Source organism: Coturnix japonica, chromosome 5 (assembly GCF_054131305.1).
Source record: "Coturnix japonica strain WE chromosome 5, WE-NBRP24, whole genome shotgun sequence".
Lineage (NCBI taxonomy): Eukaryota > Metazoa > Chordata > Aves > Galliformes > Phasianidae > Coturnix > Coturnix japonica.
Genome location: NC_140667.1, coordinates 6,133,539 through 6,157,447, shown reverse-complemented (window position 1 = coordinate 6,157,447; position 23,909 = coordinate 6,133,539). Strand labels below are relative to the sequence as shown.

Sequence of the window (23,909 nt, the reverse complement as noted above, 5' to 3'; positions counted from 1 at the left end):
TCTGTGACTCTTTAATTCACATTAGTCAAAACGTATTAAAAACAAAACTAAGTATGAATCTAACCAATTATTTCTCTGCTTCCAAAACATTTATGCTTCTCCAGAATAGCAAGTGGTTTGCACTGGCTTCTAAAGCTAGCTTCAGTGTATCACAGAAGGGTAAAAACTTCTGTTCTCTTGATTAACTAGACAATGCTTTAAAAGAAAGATTTCAGTGCTATTGTTAACCCTTCTATTTAGAAGTCAGTAATTTGTCCCATTGAGAGCTAGATCAAGCTTCTTTTACTGCCTCTTGCAGTGAACTAGGAACATAGACCTGGCTAGTTAGCACATCTTTACACAAAGGAAGTAATTTGTTAGAAAAAAAGTTCCTCTGACCTTAAAGGGCCTTATCTTCATAGCCAAAGAAATACCTGGCAGCATAACTATTAATTATATGTATGGTACTGCAAAAAACGCTGTAACATATTTGGATGAGAGTACCACTAAATGATTGTACAGTAGCAGAGCACAACACGATTAATTTCAGGTTGCAGTAAATTGCTACAACATTCTAACTATTGCTATTGCAGGGGCACCTGAAACTACGCAGCCGTCGTGGGGAGTGTACCTAACCCAACACATACTTTCACAAAGGTCATAAGCTCTACGTTCAGTAGTGACCTAGCAGAAAAGGGCCACATCATTTTGGTGCTTCTAATTCTCTAGCATCAATTAAGAAAATTTTAGACTGCTCTGCAGTGCATACACCCTTTGCAATTGCACGTGCCTGCATTTGCTTACTGGAGGGAGATGAGGAGTACTATTTGCCCTCCTTTTTCTAGTTCTGGTACATCATGCAATGGCTAACTTAATTTACTGGATCTCCTTTCGGAGAATTAACTCCAGGTGGTTGGAACTGCATTGCTCTGTGATAAACATTAACGGAAAACAGATTGAGAAGTCCTTTTTTCATAAAGAAAGTAGTAATTGAGAATAGATGTTTGATGCCAGGAGAAAGCACTATCCTCCTCTTCCTTAGCTCAATAGTTCTTAGGGCAGAACAGTTCCATATTGGCCTTAGTCATGGGACGGGGTTAATGAGGCTGTGCACCTGATTTGCAGCTGTTTACAGTTGCTGTTGCTAGGATATTCAGGTGTCCTTTCTGTTGCATTGCTAAAGCTGACACTTAACAGGAAGGCAAAAGTACCATCTCTGATAAGTTAGTGCATCACTGAAGAGACTTGCTTCCTACCTTCTGCTTTACTTCTGTTCCCATTAAGTTGTAACAACCAAAAATGAAGTCTGAACTAAAACAGTTAAGCTGTAGCTTTTCATTAATACTCCTAAGTTTTACCTTAAGAATGTAATTGCATTTGAAAAAACAAAAATAATTTATCTAGGGTCTAGTTTTACAGATAAATTTAGATAAAACTGGTTTAACTGTCTTGCCTAATGGGGTCTCCATATACATAATAAGGCTATTTGTCATACCCTTGATAGCCTAACCTTTGTTAAATGCTTAGAAACTATCAACAGCAAAGTCAGAGGCTCTTTTGTAACCAGGATACCTTCTTGCCAGCTCCTGCTTTATCCATTACTAAATTGATAGACAACAAAAAAAAAGTAAAGAGAAAATTGTTTAAACTCATTATCAGAATTAAATGGTGTTTAGTAACAAAGCCAAAAAAAGGCTAGAAATTACAGAAGAGAAAATAACTTATTTCCTTCCTCATATATATGGCAAACATAGCCAGAAGGGTAATGCAACCTGTTTTTATAAATAGTGTTTCCATAATATTTTTCATGTCCTTATTTACTTAGCATAGTTCAAAAGCAAGGAAGCCATTAATATTTTAGCCAGAAGTAGAAGAGCCACTATTTTCACATTCAGGAGAAACAAAAACCTATAAGCATCACAATATTTTCTTTAAACCTTTCTTTGCTGCAAATTTTCTGTGCGTAGATAAAGGTATCTTTTATGTCTTGTTGTTTGTTATGTCTTGTAAGTTGTTTTGTGTTTGTTGGTTACTTGTAGAATTACCTGGTTTTGGTAATGCATTAAACATTTTATTCTTATGTTCGTTTTTAAAAACAAAAATTGGCAGGTATTGCAATTGCAGAATGCACTGATTTACTCTGTGGATAGCACAACAAGTATTCTAACACTACCCAAAGCAAAACAGGTGTTAGGCACATCCCTGGCTGTGGCTACAAGGTAGTTGGAAGCCCCATCCTATTATTGGTGAGCAGTACTTTTCTATCACTCCCAAAAGGATAGAGGAATATATAAAGATACACAAATGCTTCTAGTTATTCTGAGGCTTTGCAGATTTGCTCCAGCTCTGGCAGAAGAAGGAAAAAATTATTGCACTATAAGAACAACACAATCCTTGTTTATATGTGAACACTTGGAGAGAGAAAACGTTTTGTCTGATGTAGATGATGATGTAGATGCTATAGCCTTTTTCCTGGCCATCTACTCTGTAAAATTAAACACCTAACACAGCGGGTATTACATGTGACACCTGTCCTTTTTGCAGCTAAGCGATAGGAAAGTAATCCACTTCCAAAGTGACAATTTACTCATCTGTTTGAGATGTTTTCTTTTGTATATAGCAAGGCAGATGTTACACATTAAAAGTCATGTGGAGATGTGTATTGCCAGTTGTTTGCAGCTGCGAGTTTCATACTAAGTATTAACTTAAAGGACTGAAACTAAAAGCAAATAAATTGATTTTCATGTCAAAGCTCTCTGTTGCTATTTACATATGAAGCATCATCTGAATGGTTTTTTATATTGAATATTTTAAAACTTAGAATTATTATGAATATAAAGTTACTTTAATTTCATAGAAGGCACTGAGAAATCATCTTGTGGTTAGGGTTCGAGTTGACACTGTTCTCCTGAAAGCATTACAGAAGCCTATGGTAAAAGCAACTCCAAATACTCAAAAATTCTTTCCTGTGCAAAACTATGGAAGCAAGCTTTCTCATGTTTACTTAGGTGCTCCTTAGTAAAATACGTAAAATAAACATGAATAATATTCAAGCAAGTTTACCTTCACTAAAGCAATGGGAAGTTTCACTATTGTTATCTGACTGAACATATAAAGTGATGGCTGCAACTAAGATTATTTAGAGGCAAATTTCTCAAAATAACCATATTTTCCAAGAAGACTGGAATCCATAAGTCTTGATGGCAATTAGCGAGACTGTAACAAAGTACTGTAGCTAGAAAAGTTAGAGGGCTTAAACTCCCAGCTTCACTGAGGAGCCTACATCAAGTCCAGGCACAAAAGCCAGTATGCTCTATGGGATTTAAGAACTTGTATGTCTCTTTTGAAAGAGAACAGCTGGCTTGATGTATTTTTTTAAGTGAAGATTAGGACTTTCTGTCCTTTGCCTTTGTCCTCTGCCTGCAGACTGGAGAGCATGGCTAGAATGAGCATCAGAAAAAACACATTGGAGGTGCAGGAACTGGAGGTCCCAAGGCTTTGAGAAGGTTGTTAAACTTTCATCTGACTTTAGCTGCCTGAATTTAGGCAACTGTTTGCTTATTTAATATTTTCTTTTTTCATTAGGTGGGGTGGTTGTTTGTTTCTTTGATTTTTAATCTTAGCAGTTATTTTCCAAATAACACATAAACAGAAATTATACCTCACCATTCTGCTGCCTTACAAATAAAGGAGTGCTAACACCTGAGTGGATGGATACAGAATAGATCTATAATAGAACAGAATGTATTTTATGCTCTGTTATGGTATCAGAAAGATTACTAAAAATAAAAACAAATTATGCTAAATGAATGTTTTAAAGTAAGTGGAAACTTCCTCTCTTTCATTTCTTGTTGGTTTTGATTCTTGTAGTGCTTGTAGGTATGAAAGCTTTAAATTATAGAAAGTCAGCCCTGTTCTCCAGGGAATTGACTAGACAAACTCAGAATAACAATTGGGTAGCTATTTGTCTGCTATAGAACATTAATACTATGCTGTAATGGCTGCAGCTTTAAGTTGCTGTATTAAATCACTAAACTTACACACGGAAGTGAGCCTAATATAATTAAGTTATCTTAATCTCTAAGAGATTTGCCTTTCACAAAACATCTGGATGCTGAACTACTTAACATGAACCAATCACAACTGCTTTTAATGGCTACTTTATTCAAAAAGGGCTGTTTTATTCCCCTCTATGAGGCACTAATACACTGAAAGCTGCATCTGTTTCTATCTATTTTTAATACAGCTATTAGAGAGTATGTGTTACTAAACTATTTCTTCTTTCCAACAGTAATATGAACTGTGGTTATGCAAGGCTGCTTCAGTCCATTCAGAGTGTCATTTACCAGGAGGGATTTGACGGCTCTCATCCCCAGGTACTGAACACGTCTGTACTCTGCTGTTACCTTGAACTGAGATTTTCTGAATTTTCAAGGAAGAAGCTGTTTCTAAACACTGTGGAAGTAAACAATAAAAGTAACTGGAGATTGTGGTTCATAATTTAATGTGCATTTGGAGCTTCTACCTGTTTTCAGCAGACATGCAGAACATTTGAAAAAGAACCATAGGCCAGGATTATTAAAAAGCACGCTCTGTGCTAATGAATGGCTTGGTAAATACAGTGAAATTAAATAAAATGTACTTTTCACTTACAGAGATCTTTTTTCAAACCATTGTATTAGCAATAATGTGCTCAAGTTTCTTGAGACTGAACATTTAAACTTGCAAATTCTTTCAGTGCTGTGCTAAGTGGAGTGAATTTTTTTAGTGAGTTAAATGGTGTGTAATTTTACTTCAGTTTAAGTATCAAAACATCTTACTAAACCTGTGAAGATCGCTCCTCATAAATCATCACAGACTTGCAAAGATGACTTTAGTTTTTGTAACTCATGCTGCGGGTAATCAGAAGTATTCCGTGTTCAACAAGATAGAATTAAATACCTTATTTGTAGTTTGAACAACACCTCTCCCCTGTTTTTAGGCATATCAAATAACATGCCACTCCTTTCAAGGTGATGTAAATGAAATAAGTGATATTGAGGCTTTACTGATAGCTATATTCCTTATGCAATATGAGTATTTCTGGAATACAAGTTGATTGGCACAGATGCTGGATAATGTCAATGCAATACAGGATTATTTGTGTGGAAAACAACATTGGAATGGATGTATTCCTGTCTAAGAGTATTTTAGAAGCATTATCCACATAGAAAGTTTGCATTTAAATCTGGACCATTGGCTATTTGTGCTCAGTCCCAGCAAGTCCCCTCTCCTACCAGACCCTGTGGCTGACGGCTTCACTGCAACTGGAGAGCTCATGGACTGCAAAAAGCAGCAAGGAACCTCCTCATAAAGGGGCAGGGCTGGTGCTTCCTAGCTGCCTCCCTAGCCAGGCCTGACAGGAAAACAGCATCTTTGCACATTCCTGAATTAACATACATTTTCTTTTTAAGTTTTAAACAAAATAAAGTTCTGTCAGAAACTATATTTGAGTTATTTTCTTTCTACAGATAAGGAAAAATTAAATACTGTGGATAGTGGTATTCTGTACTTCTTGTTCATTGTTTCAGAATGTCTTATTAGAGCCAATAAAGACCAAAGAGCAAATTAAAACCCAGCCTTTAGGTCAGACAAATTTAAAAGTGTATGCAAATGTGTAAGATTCTAAGGTGAAGCTTTAAAGTTTGAAAAATAATTTTCTCAAACCTGTTTACCCATCTAGATGGCTATTACTGCTTATATACTCAACTTGGTGTCAAAGAAGTCAGTGTGCATGAATTATTGCATGCAGCCTTGTACATAATAATCCAAGAAAAGTAACACACAGTTGGAATAGTACAAGAATGGTGGTAAATAGATAGCCAGAGATTATCTATAAGAAAAACTCACCAACTCTGAGGCCTTCAGTCCAGATGGAAAACACTGAGGCTTGCCAGCAGAACTCCACAAAGAAGCAGTCTCCAGAAAGAGAGCATGAGGTGGTGGTCAGCCCTTAAATGGGATCTAGGAGAGGTGGAGTCAAGTTCCACCCCTTCCAGGAGCACAGCTGAATTACCTTCACCTGTGCTTCCACAACTGACCCAACACTTGCCTTAGATAGTTTATCAGAGGTTCAGGCTGTGAATAACAGTTTCCCATATGAGCCTATTACTGTTTGATTATTTTTTTTAAAAAGTTTCCTCTTTTCCACATGTATTATGTTCCTCCAAACACACACATTTTGTGCATTTGTATATGATGGACACCTCTCCAAATATGTCCAGAGTTGGACATTGTTTTGGCCCAGAACACATCTTAGAACATTTTATGTTCCAAATCTATGCAAAATTCATCTGTTACTCCACAATCCCTTCTTTAACTGAGTCTTGAAGTACTGAAAGAACTGAAAGAGATTTTCTACTGACTTTAAGTAGATCCATTAATCACTGCATGTGAGTGACAGAAGGCAACACCTCAAATTTTTAGTGCTTTTCATATTGTGCAACATAAACTTCCCAAAATCTCTGGAGTCTGAAGACCTAGAAATATGTTGCTTGTTGGGTCTGCATTCAAAGGAAATGTTTGACCTGACTGGTAAAACATTCAGATAGTTTTTGCTCAAGAGAGAGCTTTACCAATGAAAGATCTCCAGAAAAGAACCTTCCTCAGCCCTTAAGTGTGGCCTAAAAGAAGTGCAGCCAAGCTCCAACCCTTCTGGTCACACAAGCACTCCCAGACTGACCTGCTCCTTTCCTGAGGTCCTCAATCAGTGGTTCAGAACAGGAGTCAACAGTTACCATACACCATCTGCTATTCATTGACATCATGTCCTGTCTGTCTTGCATGATCCTTTGGGTCTTGTAACTCTTGTTTGTGGTACGAACAATAAGGGTTTGGCTGAAGTTTACCAAAACAGTGGTTTGTCTGTTCACACTGACTTAAACATGTTTGTTGAGAACTATGTGGAAATTCAGGATGTGAATCACCTGTAATACAGATATCAGAGCATCGGGTTTTATTTATTATTTTTTTTAATATGATTTTTCAAATCTCTATGTAGGTTTTTAGAGCAGCCTCTTCTCCCACCAGAACCTGTCCTCTGGACTCCCAAAACAGCTGTACAGTGTTTAGTGCTTGATAGTTACTGGTCATTTCTGATGCAGTTCAGGATGGGGAGATGAACACCTACAGTTTATTAAAGCATGTAATAATAATGAAAAATAACTGTAAGTCTTTACTTATCTAAACTAGGATTATATACAATGCGGTATTTTTCTCTTAATGTTAAAAAAGATAACAAGTGTTGTGTTCTTTTTTTAATAGAAAAAACAGAAGAATATTTTACGGATAGGAATTCAGAGTCTTGGCTCCCTGTTGTGGGATGACGACATTTGTAGCACAAATACTCCTGAAGATATTCATAGTCTTACAAAATTTCTGTACGTTCTACGTGGCCTCCTCCGAAAATCTTTGTCAGCTTGCGTCATCACGATACCCTCTCACCTTATCGAGGTAAGAAGGCTACCTTTGCTAAATATCCTAGTTGATGCTGCATCAGCTAGGAAAAATTGAGTTTTTATGGTAAATAAAATAAATACAGCTTTAAAAACTGAGAAAAGTCTTTTGATTCAAAGGGCAAAGTTAAACAACAACTGTATCTTTTCTATATTCCTGTGGGACAGTCATGCTGCAAACAGTCCTAAATAGTTATTCCTTTTATCAGTCATAGTCACAGTTTCAGAAATTCTGAGCAGTACCAGAGCAGAGAAGGTTCTGCTAGGAATCTTTTTTCTACTTTTCTGGGGGATATCACACTTTTACACCCCCTTCAGAACACAGTTTAGAGTTTCAGTACAAGACGTTTTAACCCAATGCCTTCATCTGTCATTCCCATCACGATGATGTATGACCTTGTTTTTAAAACCAGGAATTGAAAGATACAGATTTACTCTTTAATATTCTGGTTTGTTGGGAAGAGGAACAAATCAGGTATTATTCATTATTGATTGTAATAAAATAAGATGAGATAAAACCTCATATTATATATAGTTTCATCAAAGAAGGGAGATTTTCATTATTGAATTAAAATCTTACATAAGTACATCATTCTCACACACATATTGCATTTTGAAAAGGTGTTTGAGTACCTGCTGATGTTATTTAGCTGGATACCTGAACCACTTTTTGTCCTGCACAATTCCATCTCCTTACTTAGATATTTTTCTTGTTAGATAACAATATGCCTTTAAAAAGGTTAATAGTAAAATTTATTGCAATAACTGGAATTTGTGGGTGTAAAACTAACTTCCTTCTTTTTACACATTGGGACTTCCTTTGTGTCACTGCAACATAGAACCTGTTTTATTGTAATTTTTAATATATTTTAATATATCAGCAAGAGATGTCAAATTCTAAAGAAGAGTCCAGAAATGTCTCTGGAGCAAGTTTTTCTAAGAAGCAAATTGAAGAATATAATCTTTTTTGGGCCTTTGTAGATGTATCTGGGAAGTTGCTTTTGTTTTCATTTTGGTCAATTCTTTGTAAATCAATTCCCCCATGAGTTCCTGTGAAATTACATCTCGTTTTCTAAATAAGTTTTGATTTTGAATTACAAAATTCAACGGAATGACTTTACTGTAAGTGACAGAATATTTGGAGGGGAAAAAAAAAAATAAAATGAAATGTGGTTTCCAGAATCTTCACAGCTTTAAACAAATGAGGGCATTACTTTTTTGTTGTTGTTTTTCTTATTATTATTTCTTTTTAATCATGAAACTTCACGTATCCTTCTTTAAGCACTAAACTGTAGAGAAAACTGTCATTAAGAGGAGCAAAGCTGCTGAGGGTTCCTTATACCCCACATTACTCAGTTCCCAGAGCCCTGCTGTGTAGTTGTTCCACTCTCCAAGAAGCCTGTTAAAGAGCCCCTGAGAGCATGTGTACAGCCCTCCATGTTAATAGTTAATTGGTGAGGATGGCAAGATGAGAGGACAGCCGAACATGTGGTCTCTCAGGCTCAAGCCGTAGACAGACCTTTAGTTATAATAACAGCAGCTGCTCGCATTCTCACAACCCAGCTACTCACCATTCTGTTGCTGAGGTTTCTTACTGGATTAAAAAAAGTAAAGAAAATATCTTTTCAAGGGAATAAGAGGTTTTGGTTGTTTTTTTTTCCTTAGTGCATTTCTGTATATGTATTTAATTTGACCAGAATGAGTTCTAGCATATGCTTTCTCTTTTGAATCTTAATAATAATAATAATTAATATAATTATATATATATAATTAATATAATTAATATATAAAATAATAATTAATAATAATAAGAAAATAAAAGATTTCAAAATGTGAAGTGTTATCAAGCTATCATGCCTACATAATATATACAGACAAATGGTTGCATTTGAAAAAATTGTTTTAAGTCGTATCTTGTGCCATATCTTATCCCTGACAGACAGTTCTAGTTACTCTTGAAAAGAAGTAATAAAACTCACTATCAGATACTACTGATTTTCAACAGGGGTGATGCTATATTCCAACCCAGACCTGATATTTTGTAGTCTGAGTTGCAATTTTGTATTAATTAAATGAAATACTTACCTCTGTAGTTACTGATTCGCTTCCTTTATATATTTTGTCAAGTACTTGTCATGTGGTTCCTTGACGGGGAGTTTGCAAATTAAATCCACGTAGTGCCTTTCTTTCAGAAAGTTTAATTTTGCCTTTACATTTCAGAAATTGCAACTTTGTTCTTGGATGATAAGATGAAGCCCCCTGTATATCTCGTGTTCTCTTTGTTTTGTATATTCGCCCATGCTGCTTTCTTATTATGTTTTTAAGCACTCTTTAATTTTTCCAGTCATAACTCACAGTCGTGGAATACAGTAATGCTCTTATTGTTTGTTCACTTTTTCCTACATACTGCTTTGTCTCTTCAGTGTTTACTGAACATTAAACAGTGATTTTGTTTGTGGTGCTTTTCCCTCTGATGGTACACATCTACCAGTATGGATCTAATCCATCTAGTTCACTGCTTTGAATTTATTAAGTTCAAATTGCATTCATCAGGAGGAAGAATATGATGCTCGTTCCCCCAGTTTGATGGAACACTGAACGTCTTCCCAACCTTCCAAAAAGATGTATTTTGGGAAAAGCCACAAATTTACAAGACTCTTGTTGTGTACAGAGTTTTTTCAGAGTAAGTTAATGGAACTGTAGTCCCCTAAAGAGCACAAATTCTCTATGTTTTATTGATGAAACTTGTAGTGCAGTTTATTAAGAAAAACAAATATTCTATTATTTTCTCAACCACAAAACCAGGAATACATTATTCTGGAAGCAGATTTCAAGAAAATGACACTAAAAACTTAACCCATCGTAATTTTTATTCAGATGATATGTGACAAGTTTTACTTGATTGATATTTTCTCCTGATTGAACGTACTCTTCTTTTACCCTGTCTGTCAGGTAATAAATATTGAGATACTTATGAATGTGATTAAAACAGTTGATGGAAGGTTATTTGTCAAGGCTTTCTACTGCTTCTTGAAAGTGAATTGTGCCTCTGAAAAAAGATGGTGCATTTGAAAAGGGAAAATTACTTACATATTTTAAATCTAGCAAAAATGTTGAAAGGGGGGGCAAATTGTAGAGGGATTTAATTTGTTGCTGCACTTTCCAAATTAAGAAACACTATCAAAACTGGAATGAACTCTTGTTTTCTGTATTTTGATCATTTTTTTAGCATGTAGCGTTAAAAATATATATATATTCTACAGAACGTGGTTTTAACATCAGTGTTTTATGTTTACAAAAAAGTTGAAATGTAAAATACTTTTATAATTCCTTTCCCCTTGTTTCCAACTCTGTAGCACTTAAATAAACAGTCAGGTTCATGAATATGTATTTTTTAAGTAGATTATTATTTTCATTTGAAGACATGTAACGCTTTCATTGAAACCACCCTTTATTTTGAACACGAAGCTGTATTACTGGTAAGGACTAACCACCATATTAGTCAGTATGTACCAAGGGGAATTAATTGACTAATGAAAAGTCAGTATGGATAAGTCGCAGAAGTTACAGAGCCTGTCCTCAGAGCCTGAAGTTCTGTTTAGCAAGTATTTTCATTACTTCATCCAGCATGTTAAAAAATTGATTTCCTGCAATATTAATGTTTTGATGCTTCAAATTAACCAGAGTGTATAAATCACTGTATGCTTCAGTGTAGAAAAATTCAAAAGCAAACCTTTTTGCATTTATAGCCTTTTGTGTTCACAGTGAGTGCTTTAGCAGCTAACCTTGAAGTCAAGCAATAGTCCTTTAGAATCCATTGCTAATACAGAACTGTGAATTTCTCAGTTTGAAATCTTTATTCCTACAACAGGAGCCACGACTGCATGCCCTAGAACTCTAACTTCTCTGAGTTCACAAGTGTAAAATTCAGAATAACCTTCAAATGCATGTAAAAATTAAACGACTGCATTGAGATTAAATGTCATGTATTTTTCTGTATCATCAGTTGAATAAGCTTTCAAAATCCTCTTCTAAATAGAAACCGTGGAGATGAAATGATCCTTGTATTTTACTATACTGATTTTTTTATTACACAGTTCTATGCAAGAAGTGCAATTTAACTTCCATATAAAGAAATGTGGAGTCACAAGTTTATAGCAGTTATTCTTGTGTTTCTCATACAGTTTTCAGATGTGAATATTCTGTTTTGAATATTCTAGGCATTCATAGAAGCATCTTAAAATTATAATCTAGTAGCAAGTCCAAAGATGCATTAAATACATATTAAAATGTAAATTCTATAAGAGTCAAACATTTTGCTTTTAATTTCTATTATTGTTTATAGCATTTACTAATCAAATTGCCAAGAGGCTGTGTAGTGGCTCTGCCTCTTCTGATTTGGTGACAACTACTCTTTTCAAACACAAATACATTGTTCATCTGAAACATGTTTTTGCACACAAGTTAACTGTCTTTTGTTTTACCTAGCTATGTTGACGAGTAGTCACTTTATGGGTAAAAATGTATAGCTAAAAAAGCCTTCTTGTTTTAATACATTACAATTTAGAACACTATAAACACATTCTTACCACCATAAGTATCAGCACATTTAATCAAAAAATTATTCTTTCAAGATGATTGTTAAACTTTAAAATGTGATTATTATATGCAACTTTAGAATATCTTATGTTTTATCCATATAATCTGAAAATACAGACATTGAAACTTCAAAAAAATGAAGTACTATTTAGTGCTAAATCTTTCAGATAAAATATTAGATCTAAATAGTTAAATATCCCATCACAGTATGAAGATAGTCATCTGTTCAAGCATATGGAATCTTTTGGCTTCTGGACTAAGTAGTTAATATAATGCCCAGTGTCCAGACATGGACACAACTGTTATGGAAGCAGAAGGGAAGAGGCTCATGTATTGAGCCCATTTGGACAGTGATAAGTAAAGATTAGGAGACAGCCTTTAATGCAAGACAAAGTAGTCATCTGCTGTAAGCAAGTAACCCTGTTGGAAAAGGAAGATGGTATTGTTTTGGAGCAACACTACATTTTTCATTTAAGTAGAACTGAAAGTTCTTGAGAAAAAGCCCCTGTGCATGTTGTATTAACTAGGGCTTTTATCTGTTGTTTTTCAGCACAAAGAACAATGATTTAGTGTTAATTTTATAGTTAAAAATGTTGCTTAAGTATTTTCTAAGTGTTTTTCAGATCACTTAATATTCAATTTCTGTGCAATGTTTGCTTAGTAATGCTTTTATATAAACTTTTAGTGTTGAGCAAAAACCCTGAAATTTCAGAATCTAATTTCACATCTTTTTGTTTAGACCTGCTCTATTAATTACAATATAATCATAATAAAAAGGAATACTGCATCTTTAATGATGTTTTTGTGCCTGTGTAGTTAAGCTTTAATGCCAGGGAAAAGGGGGGGAAAAAAAAAAAAGGAAAAAGAAAAAAAAAGATTAAATTAGCCTTGTAACCTCTTTCTCTTCCAGACTGATGATGGAAAATAAAAGCTCTTAGCCACAGAATGTAACACTTAGAATTAATATTTAATTAGACCAGCAAATTGTACACCGTGGCTGAAAGCTTCCAAAGAGTTGTTAGTGCCACAATTGACCTACAAGTTTAATAATAACTCACTTCTAGGAGCAAGTGCCAGTTCAGCATAGTGGAGCCACTGTAAGAAAGTCCTGTGAGATTAAAATCAGCAAACCAAATGGCAGGCGAGGATTCCTGGGATGGAGCCTTCTGGAAGGCTGGGAGCTGGAGTAGCTTTTCAGCCAGGATTCAGATGAGAACAGTGGGCAAAAAAAGCTGATCCCTCCTGTTCTGGGAGCTTCTGGTTGTAGGCCAAAATCCTAGAACAGATTTTTTCTAAATGTTCTTACTGCAGCTATTAATTCATTTCACAAATCAAATAATGAATGACTTATCCTCGTGTGGTGATTAAGCTTTAATACAAAAAAGAATCTTCAGATTCCTTGGTCATGAATTTTACTCGTGGCAGAAGAGCGCTCTTTTGGTATGATGTGTAATTTTATATGTTTGTGTTGCACAACATTTCATTTATATTATCTGTTTTCTGCATAAAAATGTTGTTATCTCATGTGATCCAGGGAGCAGTTTATCATAGTATTAGGAAATATATAAACTAAACACAAAATTTGCACACGTTTTAAAATATAACATTGTGAAACCTGACTGGTTTAATATTACCTTTCATATTGTGAACAATTAAAATGTAAAACCAATAACTCTTCCATTAGATACCCACCTGAGCCTTAATCCTGTGACAAATTATTCTCCTGAAATAGGGCACCATAAGTTCAAAATTGTGCAAACACAGAGCAACAGACTGAGGAAGGAACATTCTGCATTATTTATTGGCTAGGTCCTAAATAATTAAAGAAATGCCTACTCATTAGTTAAAAATTAAAGCAGGTGAGAGCCTTGCCAGCAGAGGGAGCAGTCATGTCTTTCCTTAGGTTCCCATCATTTCCACCCTACCTCCTCTTCTTGCCCAGCCAGTATCCCATCTGGACCTGGCTTTGCCAGACTGCTCCTGATGACAGCCTATAATTTCATACTGAATAGGAGATTATTTTTTTAAAATGATTTTATTTTTGAGAACCTTGCACTTTATTATAAAAATGTCGGATAGATGTTCCTGTTGATGTTTGTGTTCTATTAATTGAAATAATAGCAGAAGACTCTTTTGGTCACCTGAGCATAAAAGGCAATTGACTGTTTAAGGAGTTTAAGTTGCAGCAGTAGTTAGCCTGAATTGGAAAGCAAACTGTGGTGATTTTTTTCAGGCAAAAAGAAAACAGAAGGCAGTCTTAAACCTTTTTTATTTTTAATCATGAATAATTCCTAGTATAATCTTAGGATTTTAGCTAAGCCAGTTAGTCTCAAATACGTTCATTTCAACAATTTTGTTATGCCTCTATCTACTTTTACATCTGCATCTCCTACACCAACTTGCAGCACTGAATATTTTAAGTGTTTAACATTATTAAAAATCTTTTCAGATGGCCATTTAATCTCTGAGATATTAAAGACAAATATTAACACACAGTTTTTCATTCATGTGCTTTTAAACTAATGAGACAAGCTTATTATCATAGAATCGTCTGAGTTGGAAAGGACCTTTAAAAGTCATCTAGTCCATCTCCCCTGCAATGAACAGGAGCACCTACAGCTCAATCAGGTGCTCAGAGCCCTATCCAGCCTCACCTAGAATGTCTACAAGGATGGGGTTTCCATGACCTCTCTGGACAACTTGTTCCAGTGCCTCAGAAACTTCTCCCTTACATCCAGTCTAAGTTTCCTTTCTTTTAGTTTGAAACCATTCCCCCCTGTTCTATCACAGCAGACGCTGCTTAAGAGGACCAGGTAGTGTTCTTGGGAGCTGCTGCACTAATTTCAGCCCAAATCATGTACTGATTTCTGCCCTTTTGCTGGAGAAAAAAGCAGGAGGACTCGGTCAAGATTATTTCCCTTAGCAATTATAGTAGGAACCAAGCAAGAGCCTTGCTTGCCAGAGCAGTTACTAATAGTTTCATAGTTTCATAGTTTCGTGCGGGTTGGAAGGGACCTTAGAGATCATCACTTGCAGTCTGTACTTTTCAGTTCATGAGTGCTCAAGAAATAGGAGTTATAAAAGAACAGAGATTCAGCTCAGAAAGTGTCACGCTGTGGCACCTTTTACAGCCAGGTAGTAGCTAAATTTTCTGCACCCAGAGCTTTCTGGGCTTTGAACTCCTGTGTCATCATATTTTCATGGCACCCCAAAGCCATAGTCACTGCTTTCTAAACCAAGCCTCAAATTAATGGGAGTAGGCAGGGCTTGAACAGAAGACAGAGTTCACTTCCCCATGCTCTGTTGACTAGCCTGTGACTCTACACAATTCATGACATCTTTGTGCTTGGTGCATTATTTGCAAATGAGGAATACAGCACTTGCTGATTCTTTATAAAACACTTGGAGATCAACAGATGGAAATTTCTATTTAAACTATGCAGCCTTTGTTCTCACTTTCATTTTATTGATCTCAACAGCAACTGTTGTTGATTTGCTCATTTCATTTATATCAAGTGATCTCTCATTTGGCTACTATAAGGTGGGATGATACAAAGATAGTAACAGATATTCAAAAAGTTATTTATAAGGAAAAACTCACCAATGTGGATGCCATCGCTGGGAAATGCTAAGGCAATCTCCACCAGGGAGCAATCTCCAAAAGAGTTGCTGACATAGTGGTCAGCCCTTAAATGAGGTCTAGAGGAGGTGGAGTCAAGCTCCACCCCTTCCGGGAGCACAGCTCAATTACTCTCACCTGCGCTCCCACAGCTGACCCAACACTTGCCTCAGCTGATTAATCAGAGGTTCGGACTGTGATTGCCAATTTCCCATACATCTGCTGGCCCTTGTCAACATTGTAAAGAACCTCTCAGGTCTTCAATAGCAAAAGAGACATACATTTCATTTTAAGTACCAAGGCTTTCTGGCAACTAAGTCTTTTTTAACTAATATAATGGACAAGTCCAGGTCATCTATCCACAGTAAAGATCCAAAGATATTCTTCTACTGTGTGATATTTAGTCTTTATTTCATGGCTGACCATTTTTCTTGAATATTTAAATCCCAAATGTTTGAACGGGACACTGTGTCATCAACCTGCATCTGATATAATTGATAAGAATCATTGCTGAGTTCCCATAACAGTGATGGTGTTTCAGGTGTAATAGAAGGTAACCATGGCTCAAATTAAAACTTCAAGTTTTCCAGGTAAAAAAAAAAAAAGCTAATTCTAACTTGTCTGACAGTTGGAAGACTGACTGTTTGCAGATTATCACTGCAATCATTAAAAAAAAGCCAAAGCCAGGAATTAATACATCATGTAACATATTGGCCAACAGATGTTTTGTCACTTCCTTCCCATTTTTGTGAGTACGTTGTGTCTAATTACCTGCTTGTATCTTTGCTACATTTCCTTTCTTTGCTGCTGCAACTTGCATGAAATTATTCAAAGATGCTATTCATTGCATGAAATTTTCTAATTTAATATAGTGTGTATCAACACATGAGCCAAAATCAATACTTCTCTAATTTCATCCATATGAACAGATATTTATGCATGCTCTATTACAGTCAGCAAAAAAAAAAAAGATAGAAGATGCAGAACATTGAAACGTGGGCATAGCCTCTTTGAAGCTGTAGGAACTCTATAGAAAATCCTTTAGATATATTTCAAGCAAAGTGAGCTTGTTTTCCATCAAAGACATCACACTTCAGTTTTCTATGTGATATCAATACCGTTTTCTACATCCCAAAATTTCTTAGTGAAACTACTGTTGTTCATCTTGCATTCGGTGTCCTGAACAAACATCAGTTTTGCGTATAACCTAAATTCAAAGTACTATTGGTCTGTGAAAGCACGGAAAAGAAGTGCTAGTCAACTTGGAGTTAGAGTAAGTGCAGAATTTTTGACTTTATGTATTTTGTTAATTACCAGTAGGACAGTTTTGGCAGTGCATTTATTAATCATTTGTTTTCAGGATTGGTGAATAATGAACAAGCACACAAAATGTATCTCTATAAAACCAGTGCAATGGCCTAATACCTCACTTTATTATATTTTCTTTTTCTTTACCAAGGTAAAAGGTATGGATAATTCCATGATTTTAGCAGTACTACTTATTAACCAATGGTTAAATATTTAAGCCGTATCTCTTAATAATTTATCTTTTCCGTTCAAAATCTTTTGGAGATTGAGTAGTAATGACAAGTGGTAAATATTTGTGTGTTATGAAGTCATTACTACTTTATTGTATGGTAATGTCTCAGAAAATATTACGAATGATTACGCCTATTGAATATCCAGCCAGTGTTTCATTGTAGTCCAACGTGGTCACGTACATTATAGCACTAAGCTGCTTCAGTGTCATGATTGAGTGGAACAGAGACAAAAAGGGGGCAGCCAGTTTCTAAGTCTGTTTTGAAAACTTGAATGCCAAAATTTGCTTTATATTCAGAAAGATGAACTTATTTTACATAGACTTGTTCACTTGATCTTTGTTCTTGAGACCCTTCAAACAAAGCATCAAGATTACTGGAGTCTCAATTGTAGGATTCAGTGTGTTAACTTATGGTCAATGTTTTTAAATAAAAACAATGAATACACTGGTTAATCAGAATTAGTTTACATGAGTGTAAGGGTGCAGAAGTCAAGTATAGCCCTAACTATGAAAATATAAGTCAAAAATATCTTTCTGAAAACCAAGTCTTCATTCACCTACTTTTCAATTTGATATACAAATCTTTCAAGTCTATCAACACACTGATGAGTATACAAATATGAAATTCATGTGGCTCAAGAGTTTTAACAGGTGCTAATTGGATTGCATTATAGATCTGTAACATTTTCTATTTTCCTTTTAATTTGGAGATTTTTTGTATTTTCTATGTAGGAAACTTAAACCTGTTCTGGTCAAATTTTCAGATATTTGAATTTGTTTGCTGAGAATCTAAATATTCCTTTCACATCAATTTTATGAGGTTTTTTATTTCTTTGCATACAACAAAATAAAACTGGGCAGACATATCTCTGTGTTTGAGACAATTTTTGCCAGGAAGTGAGAGGAGAGCTGGAAATTAGAGCAAAGCAGAAAAAGCAAACAGATTTATTTATTTATTTCTAATATGGAATTCAGATGAACCAAAGTTGATTTGATAAATAATAGTTGTGATAAAATTGTCCTTCATTAAGTACTCAATCCCATAAAAATATGTAGTATTAATTTCAGTGTGCATGTTTGAGTATTCATTCTCTCTGTCTGTTTGCACTGGTAGGATACTATGCTTTATACTCAGACGTGGAAGATGGTACACTGCTTTATTTGCAAATAAGTGTTTCTAAACATGCACACATAATTACTCAAAGCTCTGTAGATTCTGCAAATAAATTAGTAGGACAAAACAATCTTTTTCCGTAATTGCCTTTCCCTAAAAGCTGGTTAAACATGTATGTACAGTTGCCATTTACATATCTAAGTAGCTAAATGGATTTTCTTCCAACAGCGTTTTGAAAGTGCACTTCATTTGAGCTCAGATATTACAAGTTTGAGCTAAAAAGAAAATTCCTGTCTAAAACAGCGAACACTAAGTAAGATATAGAATGAATGCCCAGCCCAGTCTGCACAACGGGCTTGCTACCATATTGTTAGAATAGTCATATTTTGGTTAAACTGACTAATTTAGAAAAACTGCGGTACGTCTAGCAAGACTGCAAACTTTCCAGGACTGAGTTGCTTGGTTTTCTTTAATTTATTTATTTCTTAATGTAATTTACAACAATACCTCTTCTAGCTGCCAACAAACTCTTTCCTTGAATCCCCCCGTTCCTGGCTTCCCTCCTAACCATGTCCTGGCTCATCTCCAGAGCTGCCAAGTTTATGCCAGAAGCAGGAGGTAGATTTGTATGGGGCTGGAGGAAGATCTGGAGCTCTGTTAAATTTTCAAGCCCAGATGGGGCAACATGATTTGTGTGTTTATGTCAGTATGCCATACATCACAACTATCTGTGTGCTGACGTCAGCTTTGATTGGGCATTAATGTGCTGAACACTGCAAACTAGAAAATACACAATAGATACGGATCTATGACAACAATGCCAGATAAGCAAATGTCTATTTGTTGTGGCAATTCATTGTGGAAAATATTTCCCAAGATACACTGCATTAAGCCCAGAGAATATTTTGACACACTTTAAAAACAACAACAAAATCAACATAGGCGAATGGATTACAATTAAAGAAAGCATTACTATTCAGAAGAAGAGCTGAAACCAACATGCTGAAGTATGTATCATTAGGTAAATATTGAATTGCTTTAATATTTCCAGATCTAGGACTAAGTAGGAAAGAAGCTATTCTTAGGATTTACAGTACTTGTAATGATGAGGATGTCTTGCTGATGGTTGAGCATCTTTCTACCTACAGTTTTTGTAAGCCTTGTTGGTTAAAACCAGCAAGCAAAAAGACTAACAAACAGCAAACTATTTTTCCAAATGGTCTAATTTATTTTTTTCCTATACTGAGACTTCAGGTTAGCTTCCAGAAATCCCCAGTATTTTACCTGTTAGCCTATATTACGGTGTAATGTTTCTTACTTACATAAATAACACCCAGCTACTTGCAGAAGAATTGGCAAAATAAGGTAATTTCAAGTTTGTGGATTTACAGAGGTCAATGGCTATTTCAGATTTATAGCGTCCTTAAGTGAATGACCCTATAAAATAATGTGACTAAGAGTTTCCATTAAAACACGGTATGCAGTCTCTCTCTTCCTAGAAGAGGAACTAATTTGCAAGTCATCTTTAATATTTCAGTGGTGGATATAATTAGGGCACACAGTAATGAAGTGTAAGGCTTGATCTGGAAGCAACATTCTTTTACCTCAGTTCACTTGTATCGTTGCTCAGAAAAGAAATTCTGTGCTATTATATTATTTTATCTTTATCCAGCATTAGACTTTCCAGGTACTCTGATTCCATGGGGAAAGACCATTTTGGCCTGAGCACAAGTAGCAGCTTTGTAAAGAGACCAGTCCAGAGGATTTAATGCCATCTGGCCCATAAGGTGGGGAAGGGAGGGGGTGTGGAGGTACCAGGGGACTGGCGGCTTTGGGCCTTGTACCCTGAGCAGATTGGTCTGTGCAGGGCAGGCCATGGTTACAGTGTTCACCTCTTTGGCAGGAGTAGGAAATGGTCACCTTCCACATCTGCCTCATAGGCTTCTCTGTGGCTCTGTTGTTGAAAGCAATTGATGCAGCGCTCACTATTTTAATAAGCGAGCATGTCAGCTTAATGCACAGATTTTAAAGACATATCTGGCATCTTCCCTTTCTCTGTGCTACCAATTACTGTGTTACTTTTAATTTAGAATAATTTTTAAAAAGTTTAAATTCACATTTTGTACTAAGCCTCAGTCACATAGTTTGCCAACAGAAGCTCAGAACATACAAAAGTATTTTAAGATTAAGAAAAAATACAAAATTCTAACATGGAGCTACAGAGCAAGTTCTTTCTAGTTGGCATGGGTGCATTTTGAGGTGATTGCACTTGATACCCCTGTGGGTATGACGGGCACAGCAACTACGGCCATCAAAAAGAAGATTGTGCCAGCTGTCCTGACAGTGTTGAGATAACTGTTTCTTTACTTGAAGGACTACCTTGCTTTTTAGCACAGATTTGTCTCTTTTTTTCCTTTTGATTATTAAATTGTGACATCACTGAAGCACGCATAGATCTCAGATATGTTGAGAAGTGGTAATGCAACTTGATGCTTCGCTGCCATGTAGCTTGTAAATATCTCCAATCTGAACTAATGCTTATCTTAGATAGATTAGGTAAATATGAATTTAGTGCTCTTGGCTCTTTTATGTTTTCTCCGAATGAAATATATTTTTCTCTAGGCACAAATTTCCATCTATTTTAAGCAAATGAAATAGCCCTCAATCTAATTTCTAGGTATCGATGACCTATTTTTTCCCAGTGTTTTTCACTAAGAAGACCAAGGCTTACTCCATGAACATTAATTACTTTTTTCATCACATACGATGTGTATTTTGTTTCCATGTCTTACAGAATAAAGCAATTATGGAACGTGTAACAAACTTGTCAGATATGGTGGTTGGTCTTGAATCATTTATTGGCTCTGAGAGAGAAACCAATCCATTATACAAGGATTACCATGGTAAGTTCCATCTTTAGCAATGCAAAAAGTCTGCCCCGAGTGTTTCTAGGGCACTTAGTGGCTTTACCCTCAAATTGGGTATCTGCTCTAAAGCAGAATTTGATTTCATTTTAGAATATACCTCTTAAATGTTCCTCCTTGCTAACCAGTCTTGAGGTAGGAAAATTTTCCGTAAAGTGCATTAAGGCTGCAAAGGAAACATGGCAACTCCTTGCATGTTGTCAAGCCGTATTACTGAGGCATGGCTCAATCAGATGTACATCTCAACAGGCAGGCTTTGGGGAATTCACATGCAGAGGAGGCTTGGCAATCATCTGACCAGTGAGCTGAACTTGTCATGAAATCAATACTTCTGATCTGACAAGTTTTAAGTAGAGAACGTGGAAAAACATATATTATATTAAAGGGAATGATCTGCTAAACGATGCGATATATAAACTTTATCTAAAAATAATGTGATGTTTTGCAGCTTTCAGTTCGAGCAGCTATGCATTTACAGAAATGAACGTGGATGTATCTGGCATGTAAAATGTGAAACTAATCTTAGCAAGAAGGCATGTAGCCTTTCAAGTGATTTATCTTCAAAATGTGTAATGGCGTTTAATCCTGTATTATTATTTTCTTTCCCAAAGATTCTGTAAGCTGTTTCAGCAGAACTATTTAAATTTTAGAAGATTAGATTAGAAGTTATGCATAGCCCAAGCAGTGAATAACAAACAGTTTCAGCTAATCCAGAGCGGTGCTCGGAGCGTGCATAAATTACAGCTATTATTATTGTGATACTACTGTAGTTCCATGGAAACCTGCAGCTGAAAGTAAACTGCTTACCAAAACCTGCTGTAAACATGTGAGAGCGTGGCAGTGTTTTTCACAGCAGAATGTACAGGAAAAGCAGCAAGGAGGGTGTTGAGACACCACTGTGTGTATGCAGGCTTCGATTAAATAACGAGGGGGAAATGTTTTGACGAAGAAAGTGGTGCACATTTCCTCGTCTGAAAAAGGTGGATGAAAAAGAAATTGTAGAGAAAAGCTGGAATCATTTGCCTAATTATTTTCCCCATTGCATAATCGTGATGTGGCGTTTGTTTATGCTAACATAATTCTGTCAATTTGATACCGCTCTTCTCAGCAGCGAGGAGATCACTTAAGACAATGTGCTTTTTAGCAGTTATTTCCTATTTTCCTGTAGAAGCGCATGAAAAATCATTTTTGGTACTTCTTAATAAAATTATATGCCAATGCACAGCTTTTGTGCAGCCTTAACATTCTGATAATAGATGTTTTTCATGTTTTGAACCATGTGGGTTGTTTTCCTGTGCGCTTATATTTTAAGATGATTTATTTACTGCAGACGACAGGAGTTTTTGTCATTAGTCAGAAAAAAATGTTTGTTTCAATTATCGCATTATTTACTGAATTCTGCAGTAGTAATTTGGTTAAGGTGTCTGTAAATTCAGTGGGCTGAGGAGCCAGTAAAATAACAATGATGTAAATTGGCCGTAATTAAATGTTAAAAATAACGCATAAGAACAACCCTTTGTTATGCCTGCTGTCCCTGCATGTAATGGTTATACTCTGAACTCAAAACTGAAATATTCTTATGCACTATCAGATTGGAGGCAGGGGTAGAAGGCTTAAATGTATGGAAGCCAATTATTACAAAATATTTTTGTAACAACATTTAGACTTTGCGTTTAGTACCCTATAAGCAATCAGCTTTTGACAGTATTTCAATTTTAGGAGCTTTCTTTCCCAGTTCTCCCTTTAAAGAAAGAAATAAGACCCTGAAAAATACTTGCCTTCCTTTAAATAAGGGCTTTAATGTTTGGGGTTTTCTCTCTCGGCGCTGCCGTTTTCAGGCAAGATGCCTTTTGTAAATGTTCAGTATTTCCATTTTGACACTGGCTTTATGAATAGCAAATATAGGCCAGTAATCGAGAAGCCCTGTAGAATTTTCCTGGTTTTCAGATGTAGAAAATCACCCTTAGGTTGTTCAGAAACTATATTAGGCTGCACAAAAAGCATCCAGCGTCCTTGTCAGAAAACATCAGCTTGAGCAGCGAGTGACAGAATGCAGAGCTTGCAGTGTACCTAGTGCTGGTGAAAACATCTGAGCGGCCAGCTCAACCCCTTGTGCATGGAAAATGGATTTCTGTGCAGATGGCGGAGGGGTTAAAATTCATGCACAGGGTGCTCGAAATCGGTGTTTTCCAGAAACTTTTCCTCAGCCTTTTTGAAGGCGCAGCACCGCTCATTAGAGCCTCAGCGGTTATCAGTAACCCATAAGCCTTGTTTTGCTGGCTGCTTACTGGTGCATTTAATAAAATAAAGATCACTCAGTGGTGCCGTGGGCAGCATGCAAGGTGATAGCCATATTTGCTTACTGTAAATACAAGAGAAAATCACACACAAACCGGCTGTAGTTTTGACAAGTATTAAGATCCCTCTTTACATCTGTACTTCTGTACCAAAGTGCAATTAGTTTTCCTCGCACAAGGATTTCTGTTTATCTTATTCTGCTTGATTACTTGAGTATAATCGCACCGTTTGCTTCATTGCTCCTGGTAGTAAGCTCCAGTTTAAAAAGGGGAGGATGAGTGTGTGTAAATATACAGGATTCTGCTGTAAGACTCTCTAATTTATGCATCTGGATGACAGCGTT

The 23,909-nt window shown here is 35.9% G+C and overlaps 1 protein-coding gene across 2 annotated transcripts in view; it reads left to right on the top strand.

Annotated features, from left to right (window-relative positions):
- Nucleotides 1-23,909, top strand: part of ELP4 (elongator acetyltransferase complex subunit 4) — a 116,863-nt gene that overhangs the window by 29,013 nt on the left and 63,941 nt on the right. For both annotated transcript variants that reach the window (XM_015863490.3, XM_085549937.1), the window contains 3 exons: nucleotides 4,271-4,355; nucleotides 7,282-7,470; nucleotides 21,139-21,247. In XM_015863490.3, coding sequence (XP_015718976.2) covers nucleotides 4,271-4,355; nucleotides 7,282-7,470; nucleotides 21,139-21,247 — 383 coding nt within the window. The remainder of the gene's footprint in view (nucleotides 1-4,270; nucleotides 4,356-7,281; nucleotides 7,471-21,138; nucleotides 21,248-23,909) is intronic.